Below are 23,621 nucleotides of genomic sequence, written 5' to 3'. Positions count from 1 at the left end.
AATGTGATTTAATGGGTTTTAATTCAATTCATATTCAAGCAACTTCCCCGGGGTACCCGGAACATGTCCAAGTGTGTCCAATGTGGTCTGGAACACTTAACACGACTTGCATTGATCTTATTTTTGAATTCTCTAGTAATTTGATGTGTCGCATGATGGTTTTGATACGTTTTCCGTTAAATCCAGCGTGAAGGCCCATATTCACCGGATCTTATTCCGGCCATATCTCCGGAACCGGTTCACCGATTCCAAAACCGTTCAATAGCGTTCAATGGGACCCCAAGACCTATCATTTGGCGCCGAGTTTGTCCAAATCGGTTGAGCGGTTGCTGAGAAACGTGAGCGCATTCATTTCGTTACATACACACACACACATACACACATACACACGTACAAACACACACACACACACACACACACACACACACACACACACACACACACACACACACACACACACACACACACACACACACACACACACACAGTGCTATATGACGAGAGAAACCAGAGGAGTACGAAAAATGGTGAGAACGGAGTCGATGGCTAAGTGGCAGCAGGAGTGGGATGCAGCAGAGAACGGTAGATGGACACACAGGCTAATACCGACTCTTTCGACCTGGGTGAACAGGAAGCATGGAGAAGTCAACTTCCACTTGACGCAGTTCCTGTCTGGTCATGGCTGCTTCAGGAAGTACCTGCATCGGTTCGGACACACAACGTCACCCTTCTGTCCGGAGTGTGGGAATGTGGAAGAATCACCAGAGCACGTGGTCTTCGAATGTCCTAGATTTGATGATGTGCGAGAGGATATGCTCGCCCTTAGCACGGAGAATGTCGTCGAAGAAATGTGTCGAGAAGTGGGCACCTTTAACGCCGTCAGCAGAGCAGTAACGCAGATCATGTCAGCGCTGCAGCGAAAATGGCGGGAAGACCAACTAGAAAGTAGTATTGTGCTCACACAAGTGCGAACTGAAAGCCGAAGCCGGGAGAACTCTCCGTCAGAGTAGGCGGTATCCACCACCAGGGTTTAACCGAGTAGAACGTGACGCTGGGAGATAAATGGCTCACAAATTGGAGAGACGATCAGCGAACTGGAAGCGCCAATTAGCTGAGGTAAAGTGAGGTGCGTAATGCACGGCCCCCTCCGAAGTAATACGACAAGTGGTTCCGGGGGAAAAGGGCAAGGCGTCTAAGGAGGTTTTAGTGCGGTAAGAATCCCACACACCGTGTCACCGCGACTGTGCGCCCAGTCGTCAAGCGGTGGCACGATGGCCTTTTTGAAGGTTTCCTCCTTGCCAAAAAAAAAAAAAAAAAAAAAAAAAAAAAAGAAAAAAAAAAAAAAAAAAAAAAACACACACACACACACACACACACACACACACACACACACACACACACACACACACACACACACACACACACACACACACACACACACACACACACACACACACACACACACACACACACACACACACACACACACACACACACACACACACACACACACACACACACACACACACACACACACACACACACACACACACACACACACACACACACACACACACACACACACACACACACACACAGACATGTTCCGATCTCGTCGAGCTGAGTCGAATGGTATATGACACTCGGCCCTCCGGGCCTCGGATCGATACTCGGTTTTTCAAGTGATATCTACACACTTCGATTTTTTCGCCGAGATGGGCACCACCGAGCAGCTCGGCATTTTATTTTACTGGATCTCTGTGAAAAACTTGCCGAGATTCAGCTAACAAACGGGAATTTTGCCGAGATCTCAGCTAACAAACATATTTTTTGCTGAATTTCCAGCAAAATAAAATGCCGAGCTGCTCGGTGGTGCCCATCTCGGCAAAAAAATCTAAGTGTGTATACCCTTCTTTGTAAGAAGGGTATAACCAGGGGGTGGAAACAAACGATTTTAAATTGATTCACTGCTTGAGTAGCCTATTGGTCCCAAGTACTTCTATCATAGAGGTAACTCTAAGACCACTGGGTCCCGAAGAAAATCATTATTATTTTTGGCTCACTCAGTACCAGAACAACGGTACCAAGCAGTCCCAAGCTATTTCACTCACCCCTGCATGTTCTGCATGAATCCACACACCCCTGATGTTATCTGTCAAACTTTCATAGCGAATCAAAACAAACATAGTGTAGTAATAGAATTTCAACTAGAATAGGGTACGTTAATCGTTTGCTTGGGACCAATAGGTTACTAAAGTGGTGAGCCAATTTAAAATCGTTAGTTTCGTATTGATTGTTGCTTCTATGGCGTACCCCATTCTAGTTGAAATTCTATTACTACACTATGTTTGTTTTGATTTGCTATGAAAGTTTGACAGATAACATCAGGGGTGTGTGGATTCATGCAGAACATGCAGGGGTGAGTGAAATAGCTTGGGACTGCTTGGGACCGTTGTTCTGGTACTAAGTGAGCCAAAAATAATAATGATTTTCTTCGGGACCCAGTGGTCTTAGAGTTACCTCTATGGTATAACATTGTTTTGAAATTCTCTTGAAATCAATGAGTTTTCAACATAGAAGATTGCGATGTACCACTTTTGAGTAATGCCTTGTTCAGACTACAGAGTTATAACAACAATCAATACGAAACTAACGATTTTAAATTGGCTCACCACTTTAGTAGCCTATTGGTCCAAAGCAAACGATTAACGTACCCTATTCTAGTCGAAATTCTAGTACTACGCAATGTTTGTTTTGATTCGCTATGAAAGTTTGACAGATAAAATGAGGGGTTATTGGTTTTTCCTATGTTTCGAGGGGTGAATCGATTAGCTTGGGACCGAAGAGAGTACCAGAGCTGAGCCAAAAAGTTGTCGGATTTCCAAGCTAATCGATTCACCCCTCGAAACATAGGAAAATCCATTAACCCCTATGAAAGTTTGACAGATAAAATGAGGGGTTCGTTGATTTTCCTATGTCTCGAGGGGTACATCGATTAGCTTGGGACCGAAGATAGTACCCGAGCTGAGCCAAAAAGTTGAGCACGTTTATTCGGGACCTTCTGGTCTTAGAGTTACCTCTATGGCTATACCAAAGAAGAATACTAAGATGAAACTGTCGGAAGAAAAACTTTCTATTTTAGTGTTCTCTTTCACGGTCCCTTTCATCCATCCATTCTGTGCTGTCATTTTTCCACCAATGAGAGTGCAGCACACGTTTGAAACGATCGGTGATGATCCTCTGAAGAAGTTAATGCTTATATCTTCATGATATCGACAGTGAGCATGCATAAGGGCCTATACGCGATGATCGATTCTCTTCGTCGATTTTCTTTGTTGTTAATAACTCGCTAGATTTACCGTTTCTCGGTGCGTTTGCTGTTGCTTTCGATAGCCAATACAACCTGTTACTACTCTGCATTGAACAAATTCTAGAAAATTGTTTCGCTTAGCTGTATCAATGCAAAGAGAAAATCGATGAAGAGAATCGATCATCGCGTATTCGCCCTTATGCATGCTCACTGTCGATATAACCGATTGCAAATATTTTACTTTTCGGGTCGTTAATCGATTAATCGATGAATGTGAAACGTCATTTCAAATATAAAGACCGTACATAAATAATGATACAGTTTGAAAGGGACCGGGGCTAATAACAAATTACGTCCGCACGGTAACTGAAATAAACACGAGTGTTGACCGGTTGGCTATACCACCGACAATGCAACATGAATGATTATAGAAGTTATCATGCTCAAATAACACTACTAACATCCAGTGCTATCACGGTTAATTTACACACCAAGTTTAAGTGTTCAATATTAGTAAAACGGATTGCTGGATCATAATCAGCAATCCATTGCTTACTGAAAATCAGTAAACGATATTGTTTTTCCGAAAAATTCAGCTAACATAAATGGTTTGCTGGGCACCCAGTAAAGAGCTGTCAAACTGAACGTCACAGTTGCAAGTATCTTTGCATTCGTACACCCAGGGATGCCAGGTTTATTTTGAAAAATATTTGGCAAAATCCGAAAAATAGCCTGGCAAACATCCGGCACAGCAAATTAGCACAGGGAACCCGCCAGATTTATCAAAAAATCTGTTTAGAAGCGCCAGATAAATCTGGTAACCTGGCAACGGTGCAAAAACGCTGTTTTTTTCAACTACACATAAATAGAATTATGTATGTAAGAACACTGGTGTTGCAGATAAACCAGCGTCTGGCTGAAAATCCCCTTAATAAAGACAACCAACCAACCAACCACTGATGGTGGTAAGCTCCAATCGGTATTATCCTTGGATTAAATCCCGATCAAGAATATGCAGCTGCTTTGAAGTCGACAGTTAATGAACACGACTCTAAGCTGACATTTGGCAGATCATCTAAACAGAGTCGAAATTAAAAGTTAATCTGAGGAGGAGCTTACCGTCTTGACTGGTTATTGTTATGAACAAATCCCCAGGGGAGGTGACTGTCCAAGCTTAAACACATTTTTCGAAATGTTATGTGTAAGAATTCAAATTAAAATACGTTAGAAACACTAGCGCCGCCATACGGAATGTTGCGACATGAGTTATCACTTTTTGCGATTAATGAGTAAACTGAACTAAAATTTATGTTGATCTTATTACCCGGCATCCAAATTAACTGTCAAATCTAGAGTAACATTTGAAATGGGCCTATGTCCAAATCGTAAACAAACCAGAATAATGAATTTTAAATTTTTCCGCCACTATAGGCCTTTTTAATAGAAACTAAACGATCGATTCAACCTCTGGTGGTGAATAGGAGAACGTCAAAAAGAGTGTTGTGAGCATAAATTTTTGCCTTGAGACATAGGAAGCGGAACACTTTTTTACTTTTCCTGATAAATTGATTCATCTGAGATGCTGCAAAAATTAATCTACAGTTGAAAATTTTAATTCTGTAACGTTTTTGAAAAGATCCTGCTGGTGTTCAGGAATATTTTTGTTGAAAAAAATGGAAAATTAGAAAAGTGCCTTAGTGGTTATGATCTTCTGGATTTCTTGTGTGTGAATAGTTAAGGTGCAAATAAGTTCAGATTTGTGGAAAATCGTACAATAAGACAATTACCGATGGAAATTGGCAAGATTTTGAATGAAAAATGCTGTTATTTGCGTTGGGGAAAATAATTATTGTAATGTAAACAAACGGTTTGGTTGACGTTTCTTCTCGAACTCGCGTGGTGCACTCTACGTTGGTGGTGCATTAAAAAGGCGTATAGATTGACCCTTTTTGTTAAGCCGTTGTGCTTGTCATCAGAAATGGTACGCCCTTTGCTAAGCCTTTTCGCAACGTCAAATAAATTCAAAGCAAATCATCATGCCTCAAGCAGTGTACCCGTAAAAAAAAGAACGATACAGGTACAATGAAATGTATTGTAACCATACAATATAATTTATTGTACTTAAAATAAATTGTATTGTCAACAACGATAACATAACCATAGAATTTATAGTTTCCACAATAGAATATATGGTAAATGTGGAAATCTACAATAGAACAAGGGGGTTGTTATGTATCTTAACCGTACAGAAAATCACTTTTTCCCGAATAAACTTGAGTCATTTACCATTAACTTTATTGTTTTTCTACTGTTGAAAATTCATGCTCTATGGAACGTCAAACTTTCATAGCTATTCAAAACAAACATAGTGTAGTACTAGAATTTCTATTAGAATGGGGTACGTTACTCGATTTTCTTGGGACCAATAGGCTAGTCAAGTAGTGAGCCAATTTAAAATCGTTAGTTTCGTATTGATTGTTGATAAGACGGCCTAAATAAAACCAAACTAATTGTACCTGTTGAGCGCGTAGAATTTTATATTTGAGCGCTCACATATTTTAAGGCACTTTCGTAAGCAGATTTTTTGTCAAACCTTGGTTTCTGAGTTTGGAATATTTTCATTCCACATTTAAAGGTGCAAATTGAATCTGTATGAAAACAGGCAATTTCTCATTTTGTATGTTTGCAGCGCAATTTTGCTCATATGAGCGGATAGTAGGTAATCGCCCATCCACGTTCAAAGATTCTCTTGTACATTTTGGTGAGTAGTTTTAGATCGATACGTTTGATTAAAGAATAAGAATAATAATAATCAATTTTTGAAGCTGGTTACTCTTTGAGTAACCATGCACGGCCAATGAGAGTTTTTTGAAAAAATTAAACAGAAATGCAGAGTAGTGTCTGGTAGCATTAAAATGTCACTTTGTTTACGTTTGCTACATACGACGTATTCAAAAAGCACTCCAGCATTGTTTTGATTTTAGGTTCCATCACACAATGCAATTTACAACTATTAGTCTTGGTTTACTCGTTCCGTTGAATAATCATTTGCATTTGTGTGATCAGTGATTGTGGTCTAGAGGAAAATGAGCTCGAACTTAAGAAACGGTTCGCTTGACCGTCTTATAGGTACAATATTTCCATGGCAAACAAAAACACGAGCTGTCAGGCTGAACATTTTTTCCCGCATATGTACTTCATTGCAGCTTCATATTTACCTTCCGATGTTGAGGCGTTGGTAAAGCTCGTTGAACTTTTCAATCGCATCCGCATCTCTGCCTTCGGTCAGCTGCACTTATTCATGATAAATATTGTCTTTATCAACCTGGTTATCTACTACTTTTATATTAATTTTCCCGGAAAAATAAAAATAATAATGCAACGCGGGTGACACTACTTGACACTTTGGACGACCTGTTCAGTGCGCATGTCTGTGATGGGAGCGCGCGAATAAAACTACCGCTACGCAAGCAACCACGTGGCACGCATCAAGGAGCCCGCGCTCGCACAGGCGGGATTTTCCTTTGGCGCGTCGCCGTTCGAGCGAGTATGGCGGGCAACAGAGTCAAACTATCGGGTCTACCGGTAAATCATTGTGACAGCTGTTTGTTTTGATCGTAAGCGGTTCGGCGCAATGCTCACGTAATTTCGTGTTCCGCGGTAGATTTTCTGTGATTTTCGTTGGAAAAGTTTGCACTTTTGTGTCGTTATCTGTGTGAAATTGTTGGAAAGTGTTTCCGGACGGATAGCAGCAGAGGGGCGAGTACAGAAAATTTGTTTTTGTAATGGGTGGAGTCGATACGACTAGGTGGAAACCACGACGAACTCAGGGCACGGTCATCAACAAAACTCGTAACAAGTTCGCCTGGGCAGTTCTGGCCATTGGGACTACCTCGTTTGCTGTTTACTAGTAAGTTGATTTTCTTATGCAAGTTGATGGTGGTTGATTAATGCAAGAATTTTGATTTCTCCAGTTCCATTTTCAGATACCTCGGAGGGGACGAGCTGAAAGAGCGAATGCGAAGGGACTTCTTCGAGAAAACGGACGAAGAGGTTGATCGGAGGAATTTGATGCGGTTCAGTTTGCTTGCTCCCCGGCGAGGCGATTCCATCAGACAGTTGCTCGAGGAGCAGGAATCCGATCGGAAGCAGAAGTGAAGATGGCAAGCGGCAGTGGTAGAACTAAGATTAAGTACGCTAAGTTAAGGCTATTCAAGCCGTCACCTTCTGGCAGCAGAAGTCAACCGGACTTGGAGAAGAATGAAGGGTAATTTGCTTGGTTACTTCATCTGTTAATCCTGTTGATATAATTTATAGTTTATTGTTAGACCAAAGCCGGGAATAAAAATAGATCGACTACAAAGTGTAATTTTGTACTTTATTTCTAGGAAACATCCGAAGACTCCCCCAAGCGAAGCGATCGAGCGAATGGAACAGGAAATAATTCATCTATCCGACTCGGATGATGCAGGACCATCAGCGAAAGAGCCAGATGAACCCATCGTAAAACGAACCCGACTCGATGGCCTCGAAGGCCTCCAAATGCCAGAGAAGTCAAAGTTACCCAAATTCCCGAAGAAACCACCGGAAGGTGGTGGAGTCGTTAGCAACTTTTTCAAAATCTCCGAGGATGACTTCGAGTCCGAAGTCAAGAAGGGCGCTCCTCCGAAAGCAAAGACAAAGGTACAGCGAAAGGCCAAAGCCCCCCGGAAACCACGAGCTCCACGGAAGCCCAAGAATCAAAGCGACATCAGAAAGGTTTTCCAAAAGTACAAGGACAACGATGAAGAGCTGCTCAAGAACCTCATGTTGGAGCACACTCTGATGGATAGGCTGGATCCCGAGCAGTTTCAAATTGCCCTAGCCATGTCTCGATCGCTGGTCGATCAGGGCGATTCTCAAACGGATTCGAAGGAATCCCAAGAACAAACAGAAGAAGAACCGAAAGCTTCTTCCAGTGCGAATTCTCTATCATCAGAGGAGCGACGGATTCAGGGCATCCGGAACACCCTGGAACAGTACGGGTTTAAGTGCAAGAACAGTTACACCGACTACGATTTGAATGTGATATTTGGCAACGTACCGAAGAATGTGAAAAGGATCAAACACAAACGGCCGACGATGTTGATCCGCCGGGACCCGGAAGATGTGGTGGATTTCATGGGAAGACAAGCAAAGCGACTGCTGCAAGAAGATTTAGACCAACAGTTTCCTGACTGTAGTGACGTTGTTCTGAACGAGCGGACGCATGGAAGCACCGTGTTTTGGATGAGTCAAAATCCCGCGAACAGTGCGGAAATCCTATCCGATTACTACGTTGAAGCGCTGGTCGAAATGAGTGCGGTGAGGGCGGGGTACCTGTTGAAGAGCTGGAGCATGATTCCGGGTCGGGAGCGAACGCCTGAAAGGCGATTAGCGAAAGAAGACGACGATGAGGATGAATGGCGACCGTCACCGGTGGTTGAAAAGTGTGAAGAGTTGCTTGAAGATCCGGAGGATTCAAAGTTAGATATGAACAGCGTCCCGGAAGAGTATCGCCAAAAGTACAACAATCAAGCTCCGATTCATGTGAGGGCCCTTAAGAGAACGGAAAATGCGAGGGACTCCGAAAAGGGTCGAAGATCGGTTTCGCCGGATTTGTTTGCTTCCGATAGTGGTGGGGAACAGTCGGTGCAAGAGCTGGTGGAAGTGCAGGAGACGGCTCAGGATGAAGGCGAAGACGATGTAGTGTTCCTGACTGCCCAGGAGGAAATGGTGGGAGATGAAGCGGAAAAGGAAACGGAACAATCGAAGGGCATTGTCCGCGCAGCCAGTTCCGAGAACATTTTCGAGGATTCGGATCCAATTTTCGACTACGAGGTCTACTCCAGCGAGGAAGGTAATTATCATTAAATTCTTTGTGGCGTTTCCTTTGTCGATTTCAATATCTTATTGTAGATTGATTGTTATCTGAAATTGCTGAATTTGAATGGAATGATTATTTGAACTGTTGAATTAATATAGTACAAATATGGAACTACATATTATGTAAGCTCGGGTCGTAATTTATTTCATGGTGTTAGAATATATTCATATTCTATGATAATATGATGATGGGGCAAGTTTAGCAAATGTGTAGACAAACTGTGGAACTAAAAAAACATATAGCATATTTATCATTTTCTTACGCTAATCCGATGTGAAACATATGGGGCCACCCTCCCCCTGCGTAGTCAATTGCCCATAAACAATTTTTTAAATTTTTTATGGGCCGTGGATGATTGCCAAAATTGCAACTGTCTGAAGTCCTTTTTTACAATTATTAAAAATAAATTGTGGGCTGACCAATTTTAGATAGTGGTCAGCATTTGGCCACCGTAAGCTTGATTTTTAAATTTTTCAAACAGTCTGTTTCAGTTTGCTATTGTTTAGTGTATTTGAGTCGAATTCGACTCAAATACGACTCAAATTAGCAAAAAGTAAAGTTACTCTGTGAATGAGTAAAATTTTAATCAGTTTTTCTCATAAATCTGCTCGAATATGCGGAAAATCGGAAACGATTTAACTCATTCATTGTTCAGCTTGAATTATGCAAAGTTTCATGCAAATCGGTGAAGGTCGAGTCAAACATTATATTTTGCTATTTAGCCTGGAACAGCTCTTTTTGCAAAATTGAGTCGAATGCAACTGTTCCTCCCTGTTCAAGTCACCTGGTCTATACACCAGACCAGGTTGTGTTCGAGTGACCTGCGTTTTTACTTAAATTTGAGTTGGATTCAACGGCCGTGTATCCATTCATGACGATTTGTCGGTGCTGCGGTCAACTGACTGGCATCATTTAGGCACTAATCACTGTTTTGATACCCCAAAATGTATGCAATCTGTGGAAGATTAGTTAACGCTTTCCAAAGGTTATGACACATTGTGTAATTTCCCATCGCCACTGCCACGTGACCAAACCATAACTCCATTGTGTCCTATGCTCTTTTTCTCGCTTCTATTGTTTCATCGTCAGCGAAGATGTCTTCTTCTTTACCGGGAGAAAACAACCCTAGCGAACGGCCGTGTTCCGAGTCCCACCAAAGTTCCATCGTTATGGATCCGCTGGTGGTCGTGTTATCGCCCAGTTCCACCGAAGATGACACGGACAAGAGCAATCAAAACGCCCCGACAGCGTGCAAGAGAACTTCCTCCAGCGCGATCGGCAGCGGCATCAAAGAGAAAGAGCAACGTTTCGACGATCAGCTATTTCCAACGCCGGGTAAAGATCTTTCCTTTCACGCACTGGCGATCAAGGGCAAACTAAATCGAATTCCGTTGAGCGAAGTGGAAACCATCGAGCTGGATAACGATTGTGATGAGGTGAAGAAAGCGTTTTCTGAACCGGAAGTGCCTGCGGAGGAATCGATTGAGAATCAGTCGTCCGATCGCAGCGGGACATCTCTCATTTCCGCTGACACTGGTGATGATCCCGAAGATGTGCTGGTCATATCCGACGACGAAGTAAACTATTCCATCCGTCAGGATTACTCTGTCGTCTTCAATGTGTCTCCTATGTCTGCCTCGGTGCCTGTCCCTGAAGAAGCTTTGGTTGTTGATCCGGAACCGCTCAACCCATCAGATTTGGCCAAGACCGAGGAAGATCTCGAAAACACAAAAGTGTACTTTAACGTAGAAGACTTCAAAAGACTGAGCTCCGAGGCGAACGTTTCGAACGAGCAGCTGGAAAATTTCGGATCTGGCCCAGCAGATGTTCCGAACGAGTCCAACCGAGCCGATAATACGATGGCATTTCTGGATGGTCTCGTTAAGAAGTTCAACCTTCCTCCCACGCTAAGCAAACAGTCGACCTGTGATGAAGCGAACGAAATCGGTTTGGATGACTATATGCAAAACTACGAAGTTCCAGACTTTCCCGATAATCAACTGGACGGGGACGACGTGCAAAATGAGTCGGAGGAGAAACCGACTCCGATTCCATCGGAGCAGTTAGATTTGGAAATCGAGCAGATACTAAGTCAAGCGAAGCAAACTTGCACCCAGTTCCAGCAACGACATCAACTGCAAGCACGTGGTAGTCCGATCAGAAGGACGAGGTCCGATTCCGTACTGGTAGGCCCGGGCAAGCGCAAGTCGCCTGGAAAATTGCCAATGGCAAAACGGAAAGACTGTTTCGACGACAAGTTCAAAGAGCTCGCCCAAGATCCTGCGCCTCCATCGGCTGGTATTGAGATTCGGTTGGACAGCGTGAGCCCGCGGCCGGACTTCGACGGAATGGCGTCGCCATTGTTGCACCGCGAGCTGTTCAAGTTCGGCCTGAAGCAACTGAGTCGACCGAAAGCGGTGAAAATGTTGACGCACATCTACAACCAGCTGCATCCGATGGTAGATATTGTCGAGGTGGAAGAACCGGAACCATGCGGAGATTCCAATGTCTCTGAGGGTGTCACTCCATTGCCAAGCCAACCCTACTTCGTTCCGGAAATGGAAGATGAAGAATTCATACTGCCTTCGAAGCCCAGAAAGAAGGTAAAGCAATTCCATAGACCATCACTTACAATAATTGCTAAATCGCTTTCCATCCACAGACATTCTGGTGCGCCGTCCCGTTGCATATTGCCTTCCACAATATGGTCAGTGCCGATCCGCGCCTCCGCCGGCAGATGCTTCGCTATCAGCCAATCGACTTGGACGAGGTCTACGGACACCTGAAAGAGATTGGACTTCGGTATGAAAGCAATGTAAGTGTGATGACGATGTGAGCAGTTGAATGTGTGACGAATGATCCATTTTTTTAAAAACTCCAACAGGATCTGATTGCATTTTTGGACAAACGATGCATTACGTTTCGCACGGCCCAGGGAAGTGGCAGTCGAACGAAGAAAGGAACTATCGGCCAAACTCAGACTGCACGCAAGACGGCGGGTAAGTCATGAATGCCTTTTAATACAAATGACAGTGGAGTTGATAGTAGGTATTTTCAATAAAACAAAAGTGGTTTTCTTCCATGGAACTGATTAATTAATCGTGAGAAAATCCCCCATGTTGTGAAGTTATTAATATTCTATCTGTTATCACCGGCCTGAGGTGCTACAATGTGCAATGTGTGGACATTGTAGACAAACAGACAAACAGACGTAACTCTTCATTCTGAATCATCGTTCACACGTTTAGCGATTGATTTGAATATTATCATTTCCGCGACTTACTCACCGCAGCGCTGCCCTAATAAAAAATAACCATAAACGAACGATAACCCAAGTCATTGAACTATTCCACAAATGGTTTGGATGATACCCAGAACACGTCGTTAAGCAAATTAACCATACAATTTTTATTAGGGTGGCATCGGGTCACTTTGATGTTTCTATATGTATTCTGTTTACCTTGCATGCAACATTGTTTGCAATTTAGCTGGTTAGCTTGTTTTCGCGAAAAGCTCGCGAGATGTCGTTACTGAGGTCCTATTTTTTGAGGTGCAATGTTTCTAAGAAACACTGAAAGAGTTACGTCTGTTTGTCTGTGGTGTGGTGGTGGTGCAAAATTCAAATATAAACATTGAGGACGATAAGAAAATCATATGCAATGAAATTGGACAGGCTGTTTTGATAATTTCATGGATTACTGTTCCTTGTTTGTTTTTATTGTTGTTTTACATCAACAGGCTGGATGAAGCCCCAATGATGTTAACCTTATCATATATGGTAAAAAAATAAATTCAAGCATGGTCATAACATCAAAAAATATATATCTTATAGTCAGTTACTCCCGGAAAACAGAAGAAAACTTTCGACGAAGCGCATCACGGGAGAGATGAAAGTCGAAAACTGCAACTCTGTTGAATGTTCTCTACAGTCTGCAAATCGCACCGTGTGCTCCATAATTTGTACGACGTAGAGGCAGTCTTAACATAAGGTTATAACGAAGCGGTCGGGGTTGAACATTCAGGTCAGTTTGCCTCAGGATAGCCACGCAATCTGTCCTTCCTTGCAGGATATCGGCCACGGTTAGGGCTCTGCTTGTGTCTCTTCTAGCCCGGAGAAGTTCTAGGTCGATAAGTTGACAACGGCTTTCGTAACTGGGTAATCGAAACGGATCATTCCAAGGCAATCTACGCAACGCAAAGCGAAGAAAGCGACGTTGAACAGATTCAATTCTCTAGGCACCGTTGTTGTAGTTTGGGTTCCAAACCACTGAACAATACTCATGCGTCGATCGAACAAGCGAACAATAGAGAGATTTTAGACAGTGAAGACATATCAGTGAAGTTTTTAGCATTAGCGTGCATAGGAATCTTGTTAAGGAGGGGCAATTTTTTTCTATGGTGCATTTAATCTTGGGATGGGGAGTACTCCAAAGTACGTGGTAGATGGTGCTGTCCTCCTCTCACTTTTGGTTCATCTTCTTTACATTACATTGTGCAACGATGTAATCATGTCATTTTGAATACGGTTACTTGTATACTGGCAATTTTTCGCACCTTCCGCCAAGTGTTTTTCCAGCGCAGGATCGTAGTTAGCCACCAACTGGGTGGCACACTTTCCGCTCCTTCGGAATGTCCACGAAGTGGTCGGCTACCTTTGCAAAGTATGCGCACAAAATCGATTAAATGTTCCATTATATAGCGATTTTGTAGCCGCTTTGCCTTACTAGCAGCAATCATAGCTGTTTTTTGGTGGTCCAGTTCTTCGTCGATAGCCTTCCTGGTTTTGAAATTCTTCCACGCTTCCATACTACCAACATGGGTATCACTGCGATTGTGTTTGCCCAGCAACTCGGTCAATTTCTTCCAAATTTCTGAACCCTGTAGGAATCGTTGTAATAATGTTTTGCGTCATGCTCTTCTTTACAGGTTAAAAATACAAACCAAAGAAAATATATTCTTCAAGGCACTGGTATCATCTTTTATTCAGTTACCTTTCTGAAATTTTGTGCAGTACGTTTTTGTATATTTTGAAGGCATCGTTACAATTTTTGACTATTTCAAGTAAGTATTTTTGTAAGCCCTTATATGTTGTTATAGTCACTTTACTGTTACCGTTGCGAGTACGTTGAACTTGGTCATTTCTAGACAGAGCTGGATTTAGGGCGAAGCAGCTTTTGTAAACATTGACTTCTCTCGATGATTTCTCGAAAGTCATTGCTCGCCCTGGCAAATCGACATCCCCAGCGATTAGGGGAAGACTTCCCCTACTCGATGGATATGTTGCTTTATGTAGGCGTGCCTTGAATTCGTAGAAATCATCGAGAGAAGTCATTGTTTACAAAGGCTGTTACGCCCTAATTCCAGCTCTATCTAGATTTTCAGCGAAAATTGCAGTTTTAATTTTTTTCAAATTTTGATCTTAATGCCAAGGCTAATAGAATCATTAAAAGGTTTAAACAATACATAGCGATTGGACCAAAGGCGCACAAAACTATTTTGATAAACGAGTACAGGATTGTTAACGGAATGACGACTTGTGCGAAGGATTGAGCATGTCAACCAGCGTTGCCAGATTGTTTTAAAGCTTATCGGTGTCAAAGGTATTAAAAAGTCGGTATTTATCGGTATTTACTATTTATTTAGTTTTATATTATTGCCGTTTTTGAAAGCGAAAATTTTAACGATGGTGACGACTGGGATTTGAGGGGAGTTGCTTTATTTGGTGGCTTTCTCAGCTTTAAAACACACTTTATTTTTTTTTAATTTAATTTTTAAAATTATCGTTGTCCTCAAGTAGTGTTAAAAATTGTGACCAAGTAGTGTTTTTTTTTCAATTAAATATCATTAAATGAACGAAAATATAGAAAATCAGCAACAACAACGACTAAACTATTGACAATAACTACAAACAATATTCTCCCATGAAAAAGCCACAACCTATGGCCGAAATGTCGGGCAGATTACATTGTAGTCGTTGCAGTGTTTTAAGACTGAGAAAGCCGTTAATCAAAGCAAAAGTTTAGCTTTTGAACTATGATCGGAAAATTCCGGAAGAGAACTCCGGGGAATGTTTGAATTAGCTTCTGAATGGAGCTGAAAAAACATCCAGAGAAAGACGAAAGAAGCTTTCCTGGATGAAGTTCGAGAAAGCTGGAAAAACCTCCGGGAAACTTTCAAGACACGAATTGAGAAACTTGTGGCGAAAATTTAAATAAATTATCGGAAAATAATCGGATGTTACATCCATAGGAAGCCAGAAAAGTTTCGGAAACCGGAAGTAAATTTCCAGAAGTAGCCATTTTCAGGGAAAGCCAGAAGAAGCTCAGAAAAACCTTATAATAGAAGTCGAACAAAAAAATCTTTGGCTTATGGTCAAACTTCCAGAAGAAGACGAAAGAAATTTCTGGGAGAATTAATTGAACTTCCTGGAGAAGACGGAAGAAACTTCCTGGAGACGCTGGCAGAAACTTCCTAAGGTAGATTGAAAGAAACATCTGAAGAAAGTCGGAAGCCAGAGCGCTTACCGAACAGTTGAAAAAAACAATGACATAATTCCGAATGAAAGATTCCTTCTAATGATCCAGAAAATTTTCCTGATATTAAAAAAAATATCCCTGAAACTCCGAAATTTTCCTGATGTTTTTTGGACATTCCTGAAATACAGGAATGGAATATTCCATAACTCCTCAAAATTCCTTAAAAGTTTTTGTAATTTTCCTGAAATTAGGAGCTGTTTTGGAGTTCTCTGGGCATCCTCGAAGCGCACGGAATTTCCCTGATTATAATAAGACTACCGGAATATCTCTAATAACCTAAGAAGGTCTTTGGACTTTCTTGAAGATTACGAAATCTCATAAGTGCTCTCACAATTTTCTTGAATTTATTGTAACATCATTGAAGTTCTCTGATCTTCCCGATTTTTTTTTAATTTTTAAAAGTTATCGACACTGCCATTAAAAAGCTCTTCCCATAAAATGTTCTCACAATGATCTAATTTTCATGTAACTAAATGTTTCCTAAATTTGCATGAACATTGCTGAAGTTTCGAAAATTACCTGAGTTTTTCGGAACTCATTGAAATTAATTGATCTGTCCTGAGCTTCACTAAATTTCCTGAAAACCATTAAATTTCCCTGAAGTTCTTTGGACTTGTGAAGTTTCCAAAATATTTATGATGTTACCTTAAGTTCACTGGAATTCTCTGGACTTTTCTGAAATTTCCGGGTTTTTGAATTTTAACAGAAGGTTATGAAACTTTGTCTATAATTTACAGAAGTTTCAGAACTTCTTAAATGTGCTTGCAGCTAGTGTGGATCCGCAATAAAAATCTGATAGCATCCTTGAAGCTCCAGGAGAAGATGAAAGAATCATTCGAGCAAAGGCTGATGAAGCTTCCAAGGTATGGTGTAAGAATATTCCAAGGATAGTTGGACAAAACTTCAGGAAGTTTAAGAATTAATAAAAACTTCCGGAAGTGTAATAATGTTTAAAAAATGTTTCTCGATTGCCTAGGAATTACCGGAAAGAGCCATCGACTATTTCTCGATTGATGGGTAGCCAAAAACGGTTAGGAAATGCAAACATTAGTCGAAGAGTATCAAGCATAAGGCATCTTTAAAGATAATTGTTTCGAATTTTGAAGGTACCGTAAAACGGGGTATCTTTGATAATGCGGGTAACTTTGATTGTATAATATAAAGAATAAATTTACTCGCTGTGCTTTTTCCAACCTAGAAACATTGGTTCCATATTATAGCGTAGGGTATTTCCGTTGAAATCGTATATAGTTTTTGTATAGTATGTGCTACATATTTTACAAAAATATTAAAAAACAATTTTCGTGTTTTTCGCCTTTTTGAAAAAGCACTCAAACCATCACTTATGAAATAGATTTCCGATACAGCCATCACAAATTAAATGTTTTAATCTTATTGCTTATGATGTTTTCTGATTATATACTCATTCCAAGTTTCATATATAAAGAACTACATTGTTAGAGTTTCACTCATTTTTTTCTACATTCATCGAGAATTATCAAAGTAACCCCAAATCAAAATACTGAAGTTCGGTCACAAAACTAAAAAAATAGTGCAAATGCTTTTATTTTCGTTCAACATATTTCTAACGAATTAACTCTTGGATCCTCAGTAATTGATTTAAAAATATAAAATTTGAAAAACATTCATTGCCGTAAAAATTATTTAGAATATACTTAGAAAAAACTATCAATGTTACCCCGTTTTACGGTATTTCAAAAGATACAAGTCTCTCACAAAAATTTTCTCCGAAATTCGAGCGCGGGCAAGCAATAATAATTTTGGTTATTAAAAAAACGGTATAAATCGGTATAAAATATAAAAAATCGGTATTCTGAGGAACCTTATCTGTATATCGGTATCTAGTTTGGAAATCGGTATAAATACCGATAAATCGGTATGTCTGGCAACGCTGATGTCAACCACGGTAACAAATGACTTGAAATTTTCAGAGAAGATCCTTAGACAAATTCTTAGTAAGACAACAATCGGCCAAGGTTCAATGGCAAACTTATACCTAATTTTCAATTAGGGAATCCAAACTTTGTACAGTTGCTAAAAAGTCCATCCTCAGAATTCCTTAGGTTCTTTTAGAAATTTTTAGAACTCTATGAGCTCTTTTGAAATTCTTCTCAGAAGTCCTCTGGAATTATTTTGAGAATACTTCTTGACTTTTACTCAGAACACATTGGAACTTAAATTCCCTTAAAGTTTTAGAAGAATTTCCTCAGTATTATCTAGAAATTATTCCCGGAATGAGCTAGAAATTATTGGTACTCCCTTGAAACTTTCCTCAAAATCCCTTTGAAATTTCACTCAAAATTTAATTTTCTGGAACTATCTGCAGGATTCACTAGAAATTATTCGCAGACATTTCTTGGAATACTCCCCAGAAATATTTTGGAACAGTCCTCAGAATTCAATATCCTTGAGGGTCTTCTCGGATTTTTTAGAACTCTCCGAAGAGCTTTTTTGAAATTCTTCTTAGAAGTCCACTGGAATTATATTTACAACTCTTCATGAATTTTTTCTCAGAACACCTTGGAACTGAAATTCCTTTAGAGTTTCAGAAATTATTCCCGGAATGAGCTAGAAATTATCCTCGGAATTAACTTGAAATTTTGCTTAAAATCCCTTTGGACGTTCACTCAAAATTTGATTTTCTCGGTATTCTTTTCGAAATTATCTTGGAACTATCTGCAGGATGCACTAGAAATTATCCGCAGAATTTTATTTGAAATCTCTCCAGAAATATTTTGGAACTGTCCTAAGAATTCAATATCCTTGAGGTTCTTCTCGGAATATTCTAGAACTTTTTTTTTTCTCAGAACACCTTGGAAATGAAATTTCCCTAATGTTTCAGAAGAATTTCCTCTGTATTCTCCAGAAATTCTTCCCAAAATGAACTTGAAATTATCTCTGGAATTTCCTAGAAATTTTCCCCAATATCCCTTTGGAATTTCATTCAAAATTTGATTCTCTCGATATTATTTTCGAACTATCTGCAGGATTCACTAGAAATTATTCGCAGAATTTTCATGGAATCATCCCCAGAAATCTTTTCTTTTAGCATTCTCTTCAGAATTCAATACCCTTGAGGTTCTTCTCGGAAGTCAAGTTTAAGTTGTCCGTCCATTCACCAAAACATTATAGTTTTTCTACCAGAAATATTCAATAAAGCTTGCCTCTCCATTCACCAGAACTGTGCAATTTTTACATCAGGAATTTTCAATTCAGCTAGCCCCTTCATGCAGCAGATTGAATCTTACACCAGAAATTTTCAATACAAACTTGCCCCTAGAAAATTGTACACCAGAAAATTTTACACCAGGAAATTTCAATTGACCAGAACGATGCAAATAATTCAACGTTAATGTTCAATAAAAATTGCTTCTCCAATCTTCTGATTAGTGCAGATTTCCTTTTTTCCATTTTCCACCAGACATTTTCAATATAGCTTGCTTCTCCTATCATATGTTGCAGGTTTTCCAACAAATAAAACTTGCCTCTATTTTCAGATTTTTCAGCATAAATTTTCAGTAAAGCAGCTTCCCTCCAATCATAAAAATGGAGCAAATTTTCTGTTAATTTCATTTATCGAGCGATACAAATTTTTCACCAGAAATTTTCAATAAAGCATTCTCCTCCATTCACCAGAATGGTGTACCAACAATTGTCAGTGAAGTTTGTTTTACCATTTTGTGGTGCAATTCTCAGCCATAAATTTTCAATGAAGCTTGCATTCATCAGAACGATGCAAATTATGCACCAGAAAAATAAATAAACCTTGCTTCTACATTCACCACAGTATTGCGAACGTTTCACAAGAAATATTCAGTTAAATGTGCACCTTCAAATTTTTAGCGTGATTCAAATTTTCCACCAGGGTTATTCATTTTGATTAGTCCCTCCATGATTGATGATATGTTTTACACCAGATATTCAATAAAAAGCTTTCTCTTCGATTTACCACCACGAAGATGAATTTTTACAACCTTAAATTAACCCTCTTCTTTTATCCCTCCATGAACCACCTTGAAAAAAAAAAAAATTACAACAGAATTTTTTTGTATGCACCACTGTGGTACAATTTTTTGACCAAAAAATTTCATTGAAGTTTGTCTCTTCATGCACCTTTGTGGTGCAATTTTCAGACACCATCTCAAAGGAATTGACGCAATAAAAGGTGTACAGTGCCCTTATAGTATGAAATGAAGTTATTTTACCTTCAAATCATGTTATCACGAAAACAAGTTATTTTATATCGTAATTTGGAAATGTGGTAATAAACATCTTATTTATATAAGCAGGGGCAATTGCCCCACCTTGCCCCACCCTGTGCACGCCAGTGGTTTTTAGCTATCCTAAAAATGAACCCTAAAGTTCTTGACGCCTTATCAACATCATATGCAATGTGTTACTTGAATGAAAGCTGCGAATCCAAGATCACACCCAAGTCTTTCACCTGATTCACGCGTTCGATTGTCGAGCCAAGCAGGTCATAGCTAAATATTATCGGTTGTTGTTTTCGTGAGAACGTAATAGCGGAGCATTTGGCTGGGTTCACTACCATTCTGTTTAACCTGCACCAACTAGCGAATACATTCAGTTGACGTTGAAGAAAGTGACAGTCAGCAATGGAGCAGATTCGTAGGAAGATTTTGAGGTCATCTGCATATGATATGAGCTAGCGAAGAAGCTAGCTGATCTACAATCTCCTATGGCAACCTTTAGTTGCCGACCGGTAAGATATGATCGAAACCAACTCAGAAGATTACCGCATACACCGAGCCTGCCGAGTTTAGCAATCGCAATAGCATGGTTCAACTTGTCGAATGCTGCGGATAGGTCTGAACAAATAACGTCCGTTTGAACCCGATCCGACATGCTTTCGGTTATATACGATGTGAGACACAGCAGATTGGTGGTTGTAGAGCGACCGGCAGTAAACCCATGTTGATCAGCACTCAAATACTGCTTGCAATGGGACAGCAACGGTTCCATAATCACTAGCTCGAATAGCTTCGAAACGGCACTTAACGATGTAATTCCTCGATAACTGGGCGGGAAACATGCGCGCAAATTTCCAGCAAGATGGAAATATGCCACTAGATACAGACATTCGGAACAGACGAAGAAGCGGAATTGACAAGCTAGCAATATGTCTCTTCAAAAATACAGATGGAACTCCATCAGGTCCAGGATTGAAGCATGACTTGAGCAGAGTCGCGGCCTTAGAAATCATCTCTGCATTAACATCAATTGCACCCAGCGTTTGATCATTTACTGCAACGTTCCTGGCAGCCAGGTTAATGGTCGTCAGTTAGGAAAAAAGGTGGCATATATCCTGAACGGTGGTAGCAACTTCTCCGTTGAATTCCATAGAAGATGGGAAGCCGGATTCCCTGCGTTGCTCGTTCACGTAGTTCCAAAAGGATTTCGGGAGTAGCTTAATTTTGCGCTAGATGCCTCGTTGGAAACTTGAAAAGCATTCACGACTGACATGTGATTCAGCCTCACATAATGTAGTTTCAGAGGAAGCGTGCGATACTTCGTAAATCTTCGTAATGCTGCTCTCTTGATTGACTTCAACCTACGTAGCTCTCTCGTCTGCCAGGGAGGGTGAGACACTTTGTGGTGAGTTCTTTTCGGGACGTGTCTGTCAATGACATATGCCAAGACATGTGAAAAGGTTTGCGCTGCAGCCTCAACGTCATCTGAATCAAGGATGTTCTCCCATACCATGCTAGACAATACATCTATGATGCTACGGTGGTCAGCTTTACGGAAGTCATAAGAAACCGTAGCAGGATAGTCGTTGAAATCACGCACGAGTTGGTCCTCAACAGTGACAATTAGAGGAGGGTGATTTGGAACTAGCTTAGTTAGTGCACAAGGAGCCGAGGAAATTGATGGAGCCCCGTCCTGTGTGCTCACCACAGGCACTGGTCCGAGGGTTATCGCTGCTATCAAAAGGAAGACTCGGGTGAATCCAGTGTTCAATCCAGTTAAATAAGGAAAATGGCAAAGGAACACGGGATCAGTGACTTTACGGCACGGAAGATTGCGGGGCGAAGTCGAGGGCACGGAAAAAAAAACTCACATAATTACCAACCGCATCCGGGAGCTACGAGTCGAACGATGCAAGAAAATCTTGAACTTCCTTAAGCGAAAAAATCCGGTAATCTTGTTCACCGACGAGAGCATGTTTACCGTCGATTTCGTATCAAATTCCAGAACCGACCGGTATATTAGTTCTCTTCCGGTAAAAGACGTGGCCGACGAGCACAAGAACGTGTATCTGATCAAGCATCCTGCTAGCGTTATGGTGTTTGTATTGGTGGCTTCCGATGGCAAAAAAAAGGACCCGGTGTTCATTCCAGAAGGCGACAAGGTCAAAACGGACATCTACATCGGGATTTTAAGTGAGTATGTTCTTCCGTGGATCAAAGAACAGTACGGTCCGAAGTCAAATGTTGTATTTCAACAAGATGGGGCTCCGTGCCACACCTCGAACCGCACTCAGATGTGGTTGCAGGAACATCTTGCGTTCTGGGCGAAGGATATGTGGCCGCCATCTAGCCCTGATCTTAATCCGGTGGATTACTCAATATGGCGCGTCATGAAGGCCAAGGCCTGTTCTAAACGCCACCCGAGTACAGCAAGTTTCAGACAAACATTGACCCGTACCTGGAGAGAAATGGATCCAGACTACATTATTAGAACCTGCCGTGCATTCCGAAAGCGTGTGAAGGCCGTAATTGCAGCAAGTGGAAACTCGATCGATGATTAACATAGTTTAAGACTCTGAGAAACATCCCCCCTTTGAATAAATAAAAAAAAACTCGAAAACGAAATTTTTGAGAATTTTTTTACCCTTCTTACAAAGAAGGGTATAGATATCACTTGAAAAACCGACTATCGATCCGTGGCCCGGAGGACCGAGTTTCATATACCATTCGACTCAGCTCGACGAGATCGGAACATGTCTGTGTGTGTGTGTGTGTGTGTGTGTGTGTGTGTATGTAACGAAATGAATGCGCTCACGTTTCTCAGCAACCGCTCAACCGATTTGGACAAACTAGGCGCCAAATGATAGGTCTTGGGGTCCCATTGAACGCTATTGAACGGTTTTGGAATCAGTGAACCGGTTCCGGAGATATGGCCGGAATAAGATCCGGTGAATATGGGCCTTCACGCTGGATTTAACGGAAAACGTATCAAAACCATCATGCGACACATCAAATTACTACAGAATTCAAAAATAAGATCAATGCAAGTCGTGTTAAGTGTTACAGACCACATTGGACACACTTGGACATGTTCCGGGTACCCCGGGGAAGTTGCTTGAATATGAATTGAATTAAAACCCTTTAAATCACATAAAAATACGATGATAAGGTGATTGGTAGCCTCACCAAATAGACTACACCCGGATATATTCCGGGTACCCCCTGATAATGACAATAAAATAAATAAACTTGAATAAGTAAGAAGGGTCTGATCACACCATAGGTGGATAAATTCGGGTTTTTTAATTTTGACATTGCTTAATGGTGCAAACATTATCACGCATACGGTACCACACACAGTCCATGTTCCGTTTTCTGCATTCCTGGATCAGGCAGGCGATTTCTTTCTTTTCGTTTTGGTATACATTTGCAGCGTTGTCATGGAATCCGACGTGATCTTTTTCACCGGACTTCCTCACGCAAGAGGGAACTGTTTTCCGAGGGGTGATGTCAGCGGGATTGGCGTCGTCAAACGTCGATTGATATCGAGATGCTGTGCTTCCATTTATTAACGTCCTTTTAAACGAACCACCTTGAGGAGGTGGAAAAAGTTCATTCAGGACGGCCAAGTCGTAACC

At 41.0% G+C, this 23,621-nt stretch overlaps 2 protein-coding genes across 2 annotated transcripts; both read left to right on the top strand.

Annotated features, from left to right (window-relative positions):
- The first annotated feature begins 6,965 nt into the window (after positions 1-6,965).
- On the top strand, positions 6,966-7,658 carry LOC135713665 (uncharacterized). Its single transcript, XM_065236828.1, has 2 exons — positions 6,966-7,220; positions 7,285-7,658. Exons 1-2 carry the CDS (start codon positions 7,096-7,098, stop codon positions 7,466-7,468), a joined length of 309 nt encoding a protein of 102 aa, XP_065092900.1. The 5' UTR covers positions 6,966-7,095; the 3' UTR covers positions 7,469-7,658.
- On the top strand, positions 7,471-12,352 carry mus312 (mutagen-sensitive 312). The gene is made up of 5 exons (XM_065236827.1): positions 7,471-7,577; positions 7,699-9,188; positions 10,305-11,818; positions 11,878-12,030; positions 12,100-12,352. The coding sequence occupies exons 1-5, from the start codon at positions 7,471-7,473 to the stop codon at positions 12,223-12,225; spliced, it is 3,390 nt and encodes a 1,129-aa protein (XP_065092899.1). The 3' UTR covers positions 12,226-12,352.
- Positions 12,353-23,621: the final 11,269 nt, after the last annotated feature.

Source organism: Ochlerotatus camptorhynchus, unplaced genomic scaffold, assembly GCF_037179485.1.
Source record: "Ochlerotatus camptorhynchus isolate MF236.1 unplaced genomic scaffold, CSIRO-AGI_Acam_v1.1 ptg000577l, whole genome shotgun sequence".
Classification (NCBI taxonomy): Eukaryota; Metazoa; Arthropoda; class Insecta; order Diptera; family Culicidae; genus Ochlerotatus; species Ochlerotatus camptorhynchus.
This window is presented reverse-complemented; position numbering and strand designations above follow the sequence as displayed.

Bases quoted from the DNA above. Each gene is read 5' to 3' on its own strand.
- LOC135713665 (XM_065236828.1), top strand. From the start codon at position 7,096: ATGGGTGGAGTCGATACGACTAGGTGGAAACCACGACGAACTCAGGGC. The intron at 7,221-7,284 runs GTAAGTTGATTT...TGATTTCTCCAG, and splicing joins ACCTCGTTTGCTGTTTACTA to TTCCATTTTCAGATACCTCG.
- mus312 (XM_065236827.1), top strand. From the start codon at position 7,471: ATGGCAAGCGGCAGTGGTAGAACTAAGATTAAGTACGCTAAGTTAAGG. The intron at 9,189-10,304 runs GTAATTATCATT...TTTCATCGTCAG, and splicing joins GGTCTACTCCAGCGAGGAAG to CGAAGATGTCTTCTTCTTTA. The intron at 11,819-11,877 runs GTAAAGCAATTC...TTCCATCCACAG, and splicing joins CTTCGAAGCCCAGAAAGAAG to ACATTCTGGTGCGCCGTCCC.